The following is a 15,806-nucleotide window of genomic DNA, read 5'->3' as shown; positions in this document are numbered from 1 at the left end:
ACATGGTGAAACCCCATTTGTACTAAAAATACAAAAAATCCAGGCGTGGTGGTGGATGCCTGTAATCCCACCTTCCCAGCTACTCAGGAGGCTGAGGCAGGAGAATGGCATGAACACAGGAGGCAGAGCTTGCAGTAAGCCAAGATTGCACCACTGCAACTCTAGCCTGGGTGACAGAGCTAGACTCTGTCCTAAAAGAAAAAAAAAAAAAAAAAAAAAAAAAAAAAGAGTAGATTAGATTAGCATTTTAAGAAAACCTTGTGGTGTTTAAGTAACAGGAAAAAAAACATATAATACCTTTTTGAGTTTAGTAATATGTTTACACACACAGTTTTATTTACAGGATTAATTTGTACAGTTTTTTTACAATTTGCTTAAACCATCCGCTTTATTTTATTTCATTTTAAGGCTATTTTTATTCTAAAGCAAAATGTACATTTTTAGGCCTTCTTATAATTTTTAATAAAAACACTTCTTACTCCTTTTATATATCTTGCATGTAAATCCATGTTCAGCAGTTTTAATTACATGTTATCATGGTAACTCTTAGCAAATTTTAACTTTAATATAAAACCTGTCAAGTTTTCATAATTATGATTATTATTTGGTAGATGCAGATGAAGTTTGACTTCTTCCAGTGTAGTTAGGGGCATTGTTACTTACATATGTTTCTGTCCTTACTATAATAAACCACAGGGAAATATGTACACTGCTTGAAATGTGGAACTTTATCTAGGCAAGCAGCAATGTTAAGAGTGGCCTGTAGTACTGGGGACAAGGAATGTCAAATAATTAACAGGGTACTTGTCAGATTTTAGGAATACTGTTATTTAAGCATACTCAAAGAAGAAACTGCCTGTTTGTTTTTTTGTTTGTTTTTTGTTTTTATTTTTGAGACAGAGTCTCATTCTGTCACCCAGGCTGGAGTACAGTGGTACCATCTCAATTCATTGCAACTTCTGCCTCCTGGGTTCAAGCAATTCTCCTGCCTCAGCCTCCTGAGTAGGTGGCATTACAGGTGTGCACCACCACATCCAGCTAATTTTTGTATTTTTAGTAAAGATGGGGTTTTGCCATGTTGGCCAGGCTAGTCTCAAACTCCTGACCTCAGGTGATCTGCCTGCCCCGGCCTCCCAAAGTGCTGGGATTACAGGCCTGAGCCACCACACCTGGCCAACTGCTTGTTTTAACAGGAATAAGTATATAATGAAAACCTTTAACATACATACTACCCTCAAAAAGCCCTGTATTTCTAAGTAGCAAGTATTGTAAATAATTTTCAACTCTTTTCTACCCTTCCTTTGCTAGAAACACTTATGCATAAGTAAAACACGGAGCAAATCCTTTCATTCTTTTTCTTTTTCTTTTTAACTGTCACTATAAATTAAAAACACTGACACATTTTGTAATTTGGCCGAAGTAGCTCTCAAATATAATGCTTTTAAAAAAAAAAAAAAAAACTTGGGGAAACTCAGAAGGTGAGTTGTTAGGTAGAAATAAGTACTGCACCAATGGGAGCAAGTTCAGTTAGGCAATATTCTTTATGATACTGACAAGTGAAGGCTTATTAGCTCGAAAAGTGCTGGCTTTATTTCTGTAGTCACAGGTTATACTAAAGGCAAGATTTACCTAGTTCCTGGCTCCCACATGAACATTATTTATTCAGTATGCCAGATTTTTATCAACGTGTGCTAGCCACTCAACGATATTTTTACTAGTGGGAACTGAGATTTTCTAGATGCCTAAATTAACTACCAATTCTGGTTTATCTTAGGAACACGCTCACTGAAATGGTATTTTCACTCAGCTTGAATCCAAAATTTTGCTCCCTTATGATCTTATTAAAGTCATGAATATGTTCGTACAATGAAGACAATTTTCTTTTGCTTTTTTAGGCTAGACCTTCAGCATGAGAGTTATACAATGACACAAAAAAATCAAGTCTATACGTGTACTATAATAAAGTGTTCTGGAAAGAAGGAGACTCTAACTTATAACCCCAAGCGAAAAAAATGTGACACTAAGGACTGGTTTTTTCTTCCCTCATTTTCTCATTTTTTCCCAACTTTGGGAATTAAAAATCTGTTGCTCAAATGCTGAATTAATAAATTAAAACAGAGTCTTGGGTTTTGTTAAAGGCAAAGTAGTAATACTTCTATGTATTTTAGAGGGTTATATAGTATAATAACTTGAACCCATGGTTGGATCTGACTGAACCTACATAGATACTAATCTTAATGACTCACTTATAGAAAATGTGCAATATTCTACATACAAAAATTAAACTGAACTAGTTTGCTTTTGTTTTAAAGTATAAGTGAAAATAAACTACACGGCAAAATATTTAATTATCTGAGCAGAAGTTATGAATGAAAGATGTATTCCACAGCTATATGACTGAGGGACATTTCAACTTGAACTCCCCAGTGGCAAAAGTAGTGTATAAACTAATGCTAGTGTATACACTATTAAAATCCCAAGTTATGTAACATTTTCTAATCTAATTTTAAAAATGAAAGGTTTTATTATTTTTTTCACTGCAAAGGGCAATAACACTAAATATTCCCAATGGGTACAAGTCAATGATTTACTTAGTACATTGACATACTTAACTATTAGCATTTCTGGGAAGCTGGATTTGTTATAAACTTATTTTGAAAAACATGGTTTATGAAATTTTATAATAAAATTATTAATGAAGACATTAAGGCTTTATATACATTAAAGGTGAATATTTGTTATCACGGTTTTAAATGTGAAAGAAAAACCCTTGAAAATTAATAGAGTGATATATATATATATATAATGTGATTAAAATTAATATAGTGAAACAGAATATTTCCTGTATTTGCTATTAAATTTAAGACCAAGAACAATGCCTAGATTGATCCCTTAAGTAAATTTTGAACTGCGCAATACAGTTTAGTGCGTTTTTGCAAAACAATGTCAAAGCTGGAGAAAATACCTAAGAATCAAAACTTAAACCATAAATAGTACTGTTATATCTCAGCACAGCTAACTGGGACATTTAGCAAAAGCACACACATATAATACAACCCTACAATTTTGCTTCAACAGAATAATAAAGTAAAATGGCAATATACACAGTATTACTTTGCTTAATATTTTCTTTAAAAATATTTAAGTGCTTATTTTTCTTGGGCCAATTAATTAATTAGAGCTCTTTTTAATAGACATTACACACATAATAATATATAGCCACACAGACAACCAGAAGAAGATCCAGTAGTTATAAGATTTACATTTGCTCATTTCTTAATTGGATTATTGGCCTCCAGATGAGTCCCTTTAAGAACAGAGCTAAGAAAACAATTTTCAGGGCTTAATACACAAGCATAGCTGGAAGACAAAGGCAGATTTTAAGAGGTGCTTATTCACCTTTATTCCAGGGTCTCCATAAGGACAACAGATATTTTTCCTAAAATGGAACTTGTGGCAGCTTTTCTGTTTTCCCAGGGAGTCCCATGCCACCAGAAGTAATTCTAGGGTCTTTTATGCATGCACCAAGAGTAGCAAGACAGAGTAGAGGAAAGTAATTTTGACTGAATAAAAAACCTTTTCGAGGAAAACAAGATTTAGGAAGAGAAAAACATAAAGGCCTTTTGAATATACTCAAAGCTTGAATGTCCATTTTAATTAAACTGAACATTTTTTTATTTTTTATTATAAAATTTTAAGTTCTGGGGTACATATGCAGAATGTGCAGGTTTGTTACATAGGTATACATGTGCCATGGTGGTTTGCGTGAAAAAAGAAATGAAAAAAAAGCACCTAAATAACAGCAACTTCAAATATTGAAGAAGTATCAGTCCACACAAATGATAAAGAACTAGCATGTAAACTATAGCAACTCAAAAAGTCAGAGTGTCTTCTTATCTCCAAATGACTGCAGTAGTTTGCCAGTAGTGGTTGTTAGGTAAGCTGAAATGGCTGAAAAAACAGACAGAGAATTCAGAATATAGATTTAAAAAAAAAAAAGTCGTTGAGATTCAGGAGAAAGTCAAAACCCAATCAAAGGAATGGAAGGAATACAATAAAATGACACAGAAAATTGAAAGAAAAAATGACCATAAAAAAAATCTTATAAAACTGAAAATCAAATTTCAAGAATATCATAATAGAATTTCAACTTTTACTACAGGAAAGACTGACAGGAGAAAAGAATCTCAGAGCTCAAAGGCCAGTTCTCTAAAATAATTCAGTCACAAAAAAATAAAAAATGAAAAAGAATGAACAAAACCACCAAGAAATATGGAATTATGGAAAAAAGACCAAATCTATAACTCATTGGCTTACTTGAAAAAAAAGGGAGATAAAGCAAGCATCTTGCAAAACATATATGTAAGGATGTCATCCATTTAAATTTCTCTAATCTCACTTGAGAGTCCAACATTTAAATCCAAGAAATGGGGAAAACAATTGCAAGATAGTATAAAAGATGACCATCTGCAAGATATGTAGACATCAGATTCTCCTGGGTTGAAATCAAAGAAAAAATGTTTTCTAGGGAGAAAAGGCAAGTGACTCATCTGTCAGCAGAAACCTTATAAGCCAAAGAGAATTGGGGAATATATTTAGCATTCTTAAAGAAAATAAACTCCAACCAAGAATTTAATATCCAGCTAAATTAAGCTCAGAAGTGAAAGAGAAAAAAAGATTATTTTTAGAAAAGGAAATGCTAAGAAAATTTGTTACCAGATCTGCCTTACAAGAGATCCTTAAAGAAGTGCTAAGTATGGACAACAGCACATTTAAGTACATAAGACTATTAGCACTAAAAAGCAATAACGATACAATCAACTCTGCATATTAACTAGCAACATGGTGCAGAACCAAATCTTCACATATCATTATTAACTCTGAATGTAAATGGACTAAATGCCCAATTAAAAGGTGAGAGTGATAACTTGGATATAGAAGCAAGATCTAACTCTATACTGTCTTCAAGAGACTCAACTCACATGCATTAGCACCCATACGGTCAAAGTAAATAGAAACAGAAAAATCTTTCAAGCAAATGAAAAGGATTGAAAAATTGGGGTTGTTTCTCTAATTTCAGATAAAAGTGATGTTAAACAATTATCCAAAAATAAAAACATTATATAATGGTAGAGTCCAATTCAAGAAAATCTAAGTATTCTAAATATACATGCACACAATACAGGAGCACAGGGATTCATAAAACAAGTTACTGCAGACCTATGAAGAGATTAGATAACCATACAATAATAACAGGAGACTTCAACACACCACTGGCAGCATTAGACCAGTTATTAAGGCAGAAAGCTAACAAAGATATTCAAGATCAGAACTCAATGCTTGACCAAATGCCCTGACTAATACCTACAAAACTCTCCCAAAACACATTTTTTTTTCGCATTTGAACATAGCAGATACTCTAAAACCAACCAAAAAACTGGCTGTAAAACAAATCTCAGCAAATTAGAATACAACAACAACAAATTATACCAACCAGACTCTGGAACCACAGCAACAACAACAACAACAACAACAACAACAAAAAAAAAAAAAAAAAGAAAAGAAAAAAGAAAGAAAGAAATCAATACTAAGAATACTAAGAATATTGTGGAAAACCATACAATTACATGGAAATTAAACAACTGGTTCCTGAAGGACCTTTAAGTAAATAAGGTAGAAATCAAGAATGTATTAGCCACTGATGAAAAGAAAGGTACAACATAATAAAACCCCTGAGACACTGCTAAAACAGTGTTAAAAGGAGTTTACAGTGTTAAACGCCCACATCAAAAAGTGAGAATGACTGCAAATTAACAACATAGCACTGTATCTAGGGGAACCAGGGGGAAAAAAAAAAAAGAAAGCCAACCACAAAGCTAGCAGAAATGAAGAAATAACCAAAATTGGAGCTGATTTGAACATAATTGAGATGCGAAGCACCATACAAAAGATCAACCAATTCATGGGCTTGTTTGAAAGAATAAGATCAACAGTCACGAACTAAATTAACACAGAAAAAATATCAAAATAAACATAATTAAGAAATGACACTACCACTGACCAAAGAAAAAAACAAAGAATCCCTCAGAGACTATTATAAAAATGGATAAATGTCTGAGAACAAGCAAACTCACAACTTTAAACCAGAAAGAAATGGAAATCCTGAATAAAGTAAAAATTAGTTACAAAACTGAACCAGTAATAAAGCTTATGAGCCAAAAGCAGCACAGGACAAGCTGAATTTTACCAGACGTATATAAAAAATAAGTTGATGCCATTCCACTAAAACTATTTCAAAAAAGAAAAAAAAATGAAGAGAAGCGACTCCTCCACACCTGTTTCTATGAGGCCAGGAGCATTTTGATAATAAAATCCTGTTAGAGAAACATTAAAATAAGAAAATTTCAGGCTTTCATTATGATCAGCATAGATGCAAATTTCTCAACAAAATATTAGCAAACCAAATCCAATATTATATCAAAATATTAATCCACTGATAGGCTTAATCGCTGAAATGAAAGGTTGGTACAACACATACAAATCAATCAATGTGATTCATCTCATAAACACAACTAAAAGCAAAATTCAATCAATTATCTAAAGGGATAAAAAACGGCTTCTGATAAATTTTAACATCCCTTCATGTTAATGATCCTAAGAAAAAATCTAGGTATTAAAGGAACATACCTCAAAATAGTAACGAGCAACATCCTCAAGGCAAAAGCTTGCAGTATTTTAAGAACTGCAACAAGACAAGGACTCCTATTCTTTTTTTTTTTTTAATTATACTTTAAGTTCTGGGGTACATGTGCACAATGTGCAGGTTTGTTACATAGGTATACATGTGCCATGTTGGTTTGCTGCACACATAACTCGTCACTTACATTAGGTATTTCTTCTAATGCTATCCCTCCCCCAGGCTCCCACCCCTGACAGACCCCAGTGTGTGATGTTCCCCACCCTGTGTCCGTATGTTCTCATTGTTCGACTCCCAGTTATAAGTGAGAACATGCCGTGCTTGGTTTTCTGTCCTTGTGATAGTTTGCTGAGAATTATGGTCTCCAGCTTCATCCATGTCCCTGCAAAGGACATGAACTCATCATTTTTTATGGCTGCATAGTATTCCATGGTGTGTATGGGCCAAATTTTCTTAACCCAGTCTATCACTGATGAACATTTGGGTTGGTTCCAAGTCTTTGCTATTGTGAATAGTGCCACAATAAACATATGTGTGCATGTGTCTTTATAGTAGCATGATTTATAATCCTTTGAGTATATACCAGTAATGGGATCGCTGGTTCTATTTGTAGAACAAATGGTATTTGTAGTTCTAGATCCTTGCTGAATTGCCACACTGTCTTCCACAATGTTTGAACTAATTAGCATTCCCACCAATAGTGTAAAAGTGTTGCTATTTCTCCAAATTCTCTCCAATATCTATTGTTTCCTGACTTTTTAATGAATGCTATTCTAACTGGCGTGAAATGATACCTCATTGTGGTTTTGATTTGCATTTTTCTGATGACCAGTGATGATGAGCATTTTTCCATGTGTCGGTTGGCCACATAAATGTCTTCTTTTGAGAAGTGTCTGTTCATATCCTTTGCCCATTTTTTGACGGGTTTTTTTTTTTTTTTTTTTTTTTGTAAATTTGTTTAAGTTCTGTGTAGATTCTGGATATTAGCCCTTTGTCAGATGGATAGATTGCAAAGATTTTCTCCCATTCTGCAGGTTGCCTGTTCACTTTGATGATCGTTTCTTTTGCTGTGCAGAAGCTCTTCAGTTTAATTAGATCCTATTTGTCTATTTTGGCTTTTGTTGCCATTGCTTTTGGTGTTTTAGTCATGAAGCCTTTGCCCATGCCTATGTCCTGAATGGTATTGCCTAGGTTTTATTCTAGGTTTTTTATGGTTTTAAGCCTTATGCATCTTGAGTTAATTTTTGTATACAGTGTAAGGAAGGAATCCAGTTTCAGCTTTCTACCTATGACTAGCCAGTTTTCCCAGCACCATTTATTAAATAGGGACTTCTTTCCCCATTGATTGTTTTTGTCAGGTTTGTCAAAGATCAGGTGGTTGTAGATGTGTGGTGTTATTTCTGAGGCCTTTGTTCTGTTCCATTGGTCAACACCGAGTACCATGCTGTTTTGGTTACTGTAGCCTTGCAGTATAGTTTGAAGTCAGGTAGCGTGATGCCTCCAGCTTTGTTCTTTTTGCTTAGGATTGCTTGGCAATGCAGGATCTTTTTTGTTTCTGTATGAACTTTAAAGTAGTTTTTTTCCAATTCTGTGAAGAAATTCATTGGTAGCTTCATGGGGATGGCACTGAATCTGTAAATTACCTTGGGCAGTATGGCAATTTTCATGATATTGATTCTTCCTATCCATGAGCATGGAATTTTCTTCCATTTGTTTGTGTCCTCTCTTATTTCGTTGAGCTGTGATTTGCTGTTCTCCTTGAAGAGGTCCTTCACATTCATTGCAAGTCGGATTCTTAGGTATTTTATCTCTTTGTGGTAATTCTGAATGGGAGTTCACTCACGATTTGGCTTTTTGTTTATTGGTGTATAGGAATGCTTGTGATTTTTGCACATTGATTTTGTAAAGGATTCCTACTCTTACTCAAGATAGTACCCAGATAAGTTAGGTAAGATAAATAAAGGCTTCCAAATAGGAAGAGAGGAAACCAACTACACTTTTGTGCAGATCTTACAATTCTATACCTAAAAAGCCCTAGAAAAATACATGAACTGATAATTCTCAAAACCTAATAATCTGTGACCAAAGCTTCTAAATTTGATAAGTAGCTTTGGCAAAGTTTTGTGACGCAAAATCAATACACAAAAATCTATAGCTTTCTATAAAGCAAGCAGGTCCAAGCTGAGAAACAAACTGATAATATGATCCTATCACATGGCCACAGAAAGAATAAAATATTAATAAGTACAGCTAACAAGGGTGGTAAAAGATGTCTACAAGGTAAATTACAAAACACTAATGAATGGAATCGGAGATTTTAAAAAATATATTCCATACTATGGATAGCAAGAATCAGTATTTTTAACAGTCACATTGCCCAAATCAATTTACAGGTTTAATCCTATTTCTATCAAATTATCAATGACTTTTTTCAGAAATTAGAAAAATCTATTTTGAAATCTATTTAAAATCAAACAAGAGTTTCAATGGCCAAACCAATCCTAGGCAGAAAGAATAAAGCTGCAGACATCACATTACTCAACTTCAAACAATACTTCACAGCTTCAGCAAACAAAAAACGCCTGGCACTGGTAAGTCAGAGTGCTTATTTGAGTGAATGATTTGAATCATTATTTGTTTAGAGAAACACTACTAATTTTTGTACATTGGTTTTGTATCCTGAAACCAAATTTATTTATCAAACAGTTTTTGGTGGAACTTTTAAGATGTTTCTTCATATAAAATATTATCAGCAAGCAGGTATATCACAACTTTCTTATTCTCAAAAATTGGGATACTTTTTATCTCCATTGTTTGCCTAACTTCTCTGTCTAGAACTACTATTCCTATGATAATTAGGAGTGATAGTAGACACAGCCTCATCTTGTGTCAGTTCTTAGACATAATGCTTTCAAACTTTTCTGTTCAGTATGATGTTGGCTGTGAGTTTGTTGTCTATGACCTTTTAAAAAAAAATGTGAGGCATTATCTTCTTTGTGCATCTGTTCTGATTATATGGTTTTTGTTTTAATTATGTTTATGTGGTAAATCACATCTATTCATTTGGATATCTCGACCTTGCACTCGTCATGGTATATTATATTTTAATGTATTATTGGATTTTACTTGAGAGTGTTTTGTTGAGGTTTTTATTAACAACTGTATGCTCACCAAGCAGACAACAAGAGTAAATGGATACATTCTTGGAAACACACAAGCTACCAAGATTGTACAAGTGAAAAAGAGAAATCCTGAACAGAGCAACAAGTAGCAAGAGTGAATCAGTAATAAAATAATGAGTAGGAATATTAAGTAAGTAATAAATATTTCCCAAACAAGAAAAAAGACCAGGAATGGATGAATTTTCAGCCAAACTCTAGAAACACACAAAAAAGACTTGATACAATTTATTCTAAAACTATTCCAAAAAGTCAGTGAGAATAAACTTCTTCCTAATTCATTCTACAAAGTTATTATTATCGTGATACTCAAACCAGGCAAGGACGCAACAACAAATGAAACTACCGACAAATGTATTCCTGCTGAAAATATACGCAAATAAATTTTTTTAAAAAATGACATTGAAATTGTATGTTTGAAGTGAACAGCATGATGTTTTGATATACATATTTGTGGCAAAATAATCACTATAGTCACTCTAATTCACATATTTAGATTTCCAAAGTTACTATGTTTGTAAAAAAAAATACTTAACGTCTACTGTCTTAATGTTTGAAGTACATACAGTATTACCTCTAGTCACCAAGCTGTGCAATTATCTTTATAAATTATTTATTTTACATAACTGAAACTTAAAACCCTTTAACTCACATCTCCTAATTTTTCCTACACCTACCCTCTCCCTGGTAACTAGCATTCTACTATTATCTTCCATCTAGTTCACTTATAAAGCTTCACGTATGTGTGATCATCCAATATTAGTGTTTTTTCTATTTGCATTATCTGTGTCTTGTTAGTCTTCTCCAGGTTTATCCATGTTTTCCCAAATAGCAGAATTTTATTTTTAATGCTGAACTGTATTCCACTATTTTTTCTTTGAATGTACATAAAAGGATAGCTTGATTAATTATATGATAGTTCTACTTTTAATGTTTTTGAGAACAGTCTATACAGTCATATTTCTGTATCCATGAGGGATTGGTTCCAGTACCAGTATGTCCATATCCTTAAATCAGGAAAGCCACTAGTTTTATCTGTTTTCACTCCCGCACTACAGGCTGAAAAGCATCTTATAGAAATAAAGTGAAACAATAATGAAGGTTTTCTATTTGTTTTATGTCCCTCAGGGTCATAAAATCTTTGTTCATTTTGCTTGTTACTAGTTTGAGGTTTCACAGAAGTTTTTTACACACCTGTAGGAAGATAGGAAGAAAAAGTAGAAAAATATTCTCCATTGTCTAAAGAGTTGTTTTTTTTTTTTTTTTTTTCCCCCTGTAGCGTACTTCTTCAATGATTGGACAGTTGTTTACAATTCCTTATCAATATTTACTGTCTCTGCTTATATTGAACATTTTAGATAAAATAACGGTTAAAGAAAGAACTACTGGGACTTTCTGAGCATGTATCCTTCCCTGAAAATGCAGATGGCTTTTTAGAAACTTCATTGTATGTGGAACTCTTCAAAGTCCTCAGTCTCCAAACTAACTTTTTCACTAGTTTGTTCTCTTAGAATTTGAACATTTTTATTGCTTGCTCCAACTGTAGTACTTAAATACAAATGAAATGATTTTTTCATTTGTCTTTCACTCTTTTCAAAGAATGTTTTATATTTTACTTTTAGACAATTTGTTATTGATGTATACAAATGTCACTAATTTTTTATGTTGATTTTGTATTCTGGAACTTCACCAAGTCCCTTTACTAGTGTTTATAGTTTTGCTTTGTGGGTATTTTGTGGAGATGGGACAGGCAGATAGAGTCTTTAGGCTCTTCTTCATGTAAGAACATGCTATCTGCATCTAGAGGTAATTTTACTTTTTCCCTTTGGAAGACATAAAACATGTCCAAACCTTCCATTTCAATGCATTTCTTTCTTCCTAATATCTGTGACTAAAAATTGCAAGAATAAGTTAAATACAAGTGATTAAAAAAAAAGGGCATCACTGTCTCTACTAGATCTCACAGAAAACTCTTTTTGTTAGTTTTGTTAGTGTTAGGTGTTGGCTTTTAAGTAGGCTTCCTTAGGTTTTTTCAATATGCAATTGGTTTAGATTTTTCTGCAAAGAGACAATCTGACTGCCCTTATTTCAATTTGAATTAAATTTGTGTTGTTGCTCTGCTTTGGACTTGTAATACTATATTTAACTGGAGTGTTGAGTGAGGGCATTCTTGTCTTATTCTACTTTTTAGAGAAAATGTTTTCAGCTTTTCCACATTCATGATATTAGCTATGTGCTTATTATATATGGCCTTTACTATGTTGAAGTATATTCACTCCATGCCAAAGTGTTTTTATAAATCATAGTGATGTTAAATTTTATTTAATGTTTTTCTGCATCTATTGAGATAATGTCATTTTTGTCTTTTATTCTCTGAATGTGATGTATGTTGATTTGTATATGTTGAAAATCTTTTCATTCATCAGATAAATTCTACTTGATCATGGGGTATTATCTTCAAAATGTATTATTAGATTCACTTTGCTGGTAGTTCGTTGAGAATTTGTGGATCTCTGCTAATCAACAATATAGGCCTGTAGTTGTTTCTTTTTCTTAAATCTTTGTATAATTTTGGTATCAGGGCAATGTTGGCCCCATGGAATTAGGGAGAAGCCATGCCTCTTTAATTTTGTTTGAGTAGACTGAGTAAAATTAATGTTAGTTCTATATTTAAAGTTTAGTAGAATTCAGCAATGAAGCCATCTGGTTCTGGATTTGTTGGAAATATTTTATTACTGAATCAGTTTTGTTATTACAGGTCTGTTGAGGTTATCTATTTTTTTTTCTGATTTTGTTTTACATGTCCAGGAATTTATCAATGTCATTTAAAATTTTCCAGTTTGATAGTTTTGCTCATAACAGTCTGTAATAATTTTCTGTAATTCTATTCTAATCATTGTAATAGTTTTATTTCTGATTTTATTTATTCATGTCTTCTCTTATTTATTATTATTAAATCTTAACTTTCAGATATAAAAGTTCAGGTGCAGATTTGTTACATGAGAATATCGTGGGATACTGTTTTGGAGTACAAATCCCATCACCCCAGGTGGGTAGCATAGTACCCTGTAAGTAGGTTTCAATCCCCTCACCCACCTCTCATTTCCAGTCATCTAGTTTTTATTGTTCCCATATTTACGCCAATGTGTGCTCAATGCTTAACTTCAATTTGTGAGAAAATGTAGTATTTGGTTTTCTGTTTCTGCATTAATTTGATTAGGATTATGGCTTCTAACTCCATCCATATTACTGCAAACAATATTATTTCATTGTTTTTATGGCTGCACAGTGTTCCACAGCATACATACGGCATACTTTCTTTATCCTGTTTACCGCTGATGGCCACTAAGTTTGATTCCATGTTTTTGCTGTTGTGAATAGCAGTGATTACATATGAGTGCATGTGTCTTTTTGGTAGAATAATTTATTTGCTATTAAGTATACATCTAGTAATGGGCTTGCTGGGTTGAATGGTACTTCAGTTTTGATTTCTTTGGGAAATTTCCAAACTGCTCTCCACAGTGCCTGGACTAATTTATATTATCACCAACAAGGTTTATAAGTGTTTCCTTTTCTCCATTGCCTTGCCAGCCTCTGTTGGTTTTTGACTTACTAATAATGGCCATTCAGACTGGTGTCAGTTGATATCTCATTGTGGTTTTGATTTGCATTTCTGTGACAATTAGTGATGCTGAACAGCTTTTTTATGTATTTGTTAACCACTTGTACATCTTATAAAGTGTTAATGATCTTTGCCCATTTTTTTAAATGAGGCTTTCCCTTGTTGATTCATCTCAGTTTTTTACATGTTCTAGATGCTAAGCCTTTGTTGGATGTATAGTTTGTAAATATTTTCACCCATTCTGTAGGTTATTTGTTTGCTCTGTTGACAATTTCTTTTGCCATGCATAAGTCTTTTAGTTCCACTTGCCTATATTTGTTTTGTTGTTGCAATTGCTAAATGTAACTTAGCCCAAAATTATTTGCCAAAATTGATATTAAGGAGAGTATTTCCTAGCTTGTCTTTCAGAATTTAATTTTTAATTTTGGGGGGAGTACACACAAGGTGCCCACATTAATGGATTATTTGAGATATTTCGATACAGCCATGAAATGCATAACAGCAAATGGCACATCCATCACCTCAAGCATTTATCCTTTGTGTTACAATCTTTCTATTCCTTTAGTTATTTAAAAATGTGTAATTAATTTTGACTATTTTAGTTATTTTTTAAAAATACAATTATTTTCAGCTATGCTCATTCAATTGTGGTAGCATATACTAGATAATATTCACTCATTCCAAATAGTGTTGGTATCCATTAATCATCCCCCTTTTCTCACACACCACCCTTCTATGCTCTATTTCCACAATATCAATTGTTTTAACTTACAGCTCTGACACAGATAAGTGAGACCATGTGTAGTTTTTCTATCTGTACCCAACTCATTTCACTTAACATAATAAACTCTAGTTCCATCTGGGTTGTTACAAGTTACAGGATCTAATTATTTTCATAGCTAAACAGAAATCTGTCGCATCTATAGCACATTTCTTTATCCATCCTTCTGTTGATGGCTACTGAGGTAGTTTCAAAATCTTGGCTATTATGAATAGTGGGGCCTCACAACACTGACCAGTTGTCCTACCCTACTGTGGCCTAGTACCCAAGATGCAAGACAAAATCTTTTCTACTTTTTTCTATTGTCTCCTTAAGTGGAAATAAGGGGTATCTTTTAGAGCCATGAACTGTGTTGCCTGGGGTTGAGGGAGGGATGGTGAAAGCACTCCCTCAGCCAACCCAGCTGTTGTCTCATGTGGCCCCTAAGTTCATTGGTTTTCAGCCTAACCCAGAACTAGGACTTGTCTTGGATTTGCAGTCTTTGTGGCCTAGGTTACCTTTCAGGATTATGTAGGTCACCAGAATATTTTGGCTTCTGGTGGTGAGGTTGGCCAAAACTCAAGTTCTGACTGCTAGAATGGGCAATTCCTCTCTGGTTAGGGCTGGTCTAAATGTTCCCTTCACAGACAGGCATCAGCTGAGTTCAGCAGTTTTGCTTTCCAGTGTGACAAGACACCACTGAGCTAAATGCAAAGTCTCACAATCACTGTTTTCCCTTTCACTAGCACACATTATCTGGCCATGCCACACGGCCACTGCTGGTGGGTGGGGTAAAGGTGGAGTTTGTAACTCAAGACTGTCTGTCTTGCTCTCTTTAGTTCCATTTCCAGCAGTATTAATTTACAAGTAGGTACTGTGAGAGCTCACCAGGTTTTTCATTTAATTTTTGAGATAGTTATTAAATTTGGTGTTCCTGTGGTGGCAAAAATAAGCGGAACCTTCCATTCAGCAATCTTGCTCCACAGTAGGAGAAATACTCTCTTCCAGAATTTTTAGTGTGCGGTGTTACATTTAAATCTTTAATCCATCTTGAGTTTTTTTTTTTTTCCAGTCAGCTTTCCCAGATTGAAGACTTAATTGTTGTATATGGTGAAAGACATGGATCCAGCTTTAATATTCTGCATTCATATGACTAGCCAGTTATTCTAGCATCAGTCATTGAATAAGAGGTCCTTTCCCCATTTGTTGGCTTTGTCAAAGATCATATGATTATAGGTGTGTGGCTTTATTTCTGAGCTTTCTATTTTATTATATTGGTCTATGTGTCTGTTTCTGTGTCTGGTTACTTTGCTTTTGCAGTATTGTTTGAAGTCAGACAGTGTGAAGCCTGAAGCTTTGTTCCTTTTGCTTTGGATTGCTTGGCTATTTGGGTACTTTTTTGTTTCTATATGAATTTTTAATTTTTTTTTCTCTTAGTTCTGTGAAGAATGAATGGCATTGGTAGTTTGATCTAAAAATTGCTTTCAGCAGTATAGCCATTTTTTACAATATTGATTTTTCCAACCCAGTAGCATGAAATGTTTATTT

At 33.6% G+C, this 15,806-nt stretch overlaps 1 protein-coding gene across 5 annotated transcripts in view; it reads right to left on the bottom strand.

Annotated features, from left to right (window-relative positions):
• Nucleotides 1–15,806, bottom strand: part of EIF1AY (eukaryotic translation initiation factor 1A Y-linked) — a 70,329-nt gene that overhangs the window by 35,450 nt on the left and 19,073 nt on the right. The window contains exons 7-8 of one of the 5 annotated variants that reach the window (XM_054473419.2): nt 6,336–6,374; nt 3,929–3,951 (exon numbers count right to left, since the gene is read on the bottom strand). The exons of 3 other annotated variants lie outside the window; for them this stretch is intronic. In XM_054473419.2, the coding sequence (XP_054329394.1) occupies nt 6,342–6,374 (33 nt within the window). In that variant the 3' untranslated portion in view covers nt 3,929–3,951; nt 6,336–6,341. Of the gene's footprint in view, nt 1–1,876; nt 6,375–15,806 lie in introns of those variants that run through there. One more of the 5 variants, XM_063660948.1, reaches the window with a different exon arrangement.

This window comes from Pongo pygmaeus, chromosome Y (assembly GCF_028885625.2).
Source record: "Pongo pygmaeus isolate AG05252 chromosome Y, NHGRI_mPonPyg2-v2.0_pri, whole genome shotgun sequence".
In the NCBI taxonomy this organism is placed as follows: domain Eukaryota; kingdom Metazoa; phylum Chordata; class Mammalia; order Primates; family Hominidae; genus Pongo; species Pongo pygmaeus.
Note: the sequence above shows the minus strand (reverse complement) of the source record. Positions and strands in the feature narration are given on the sequence as shown.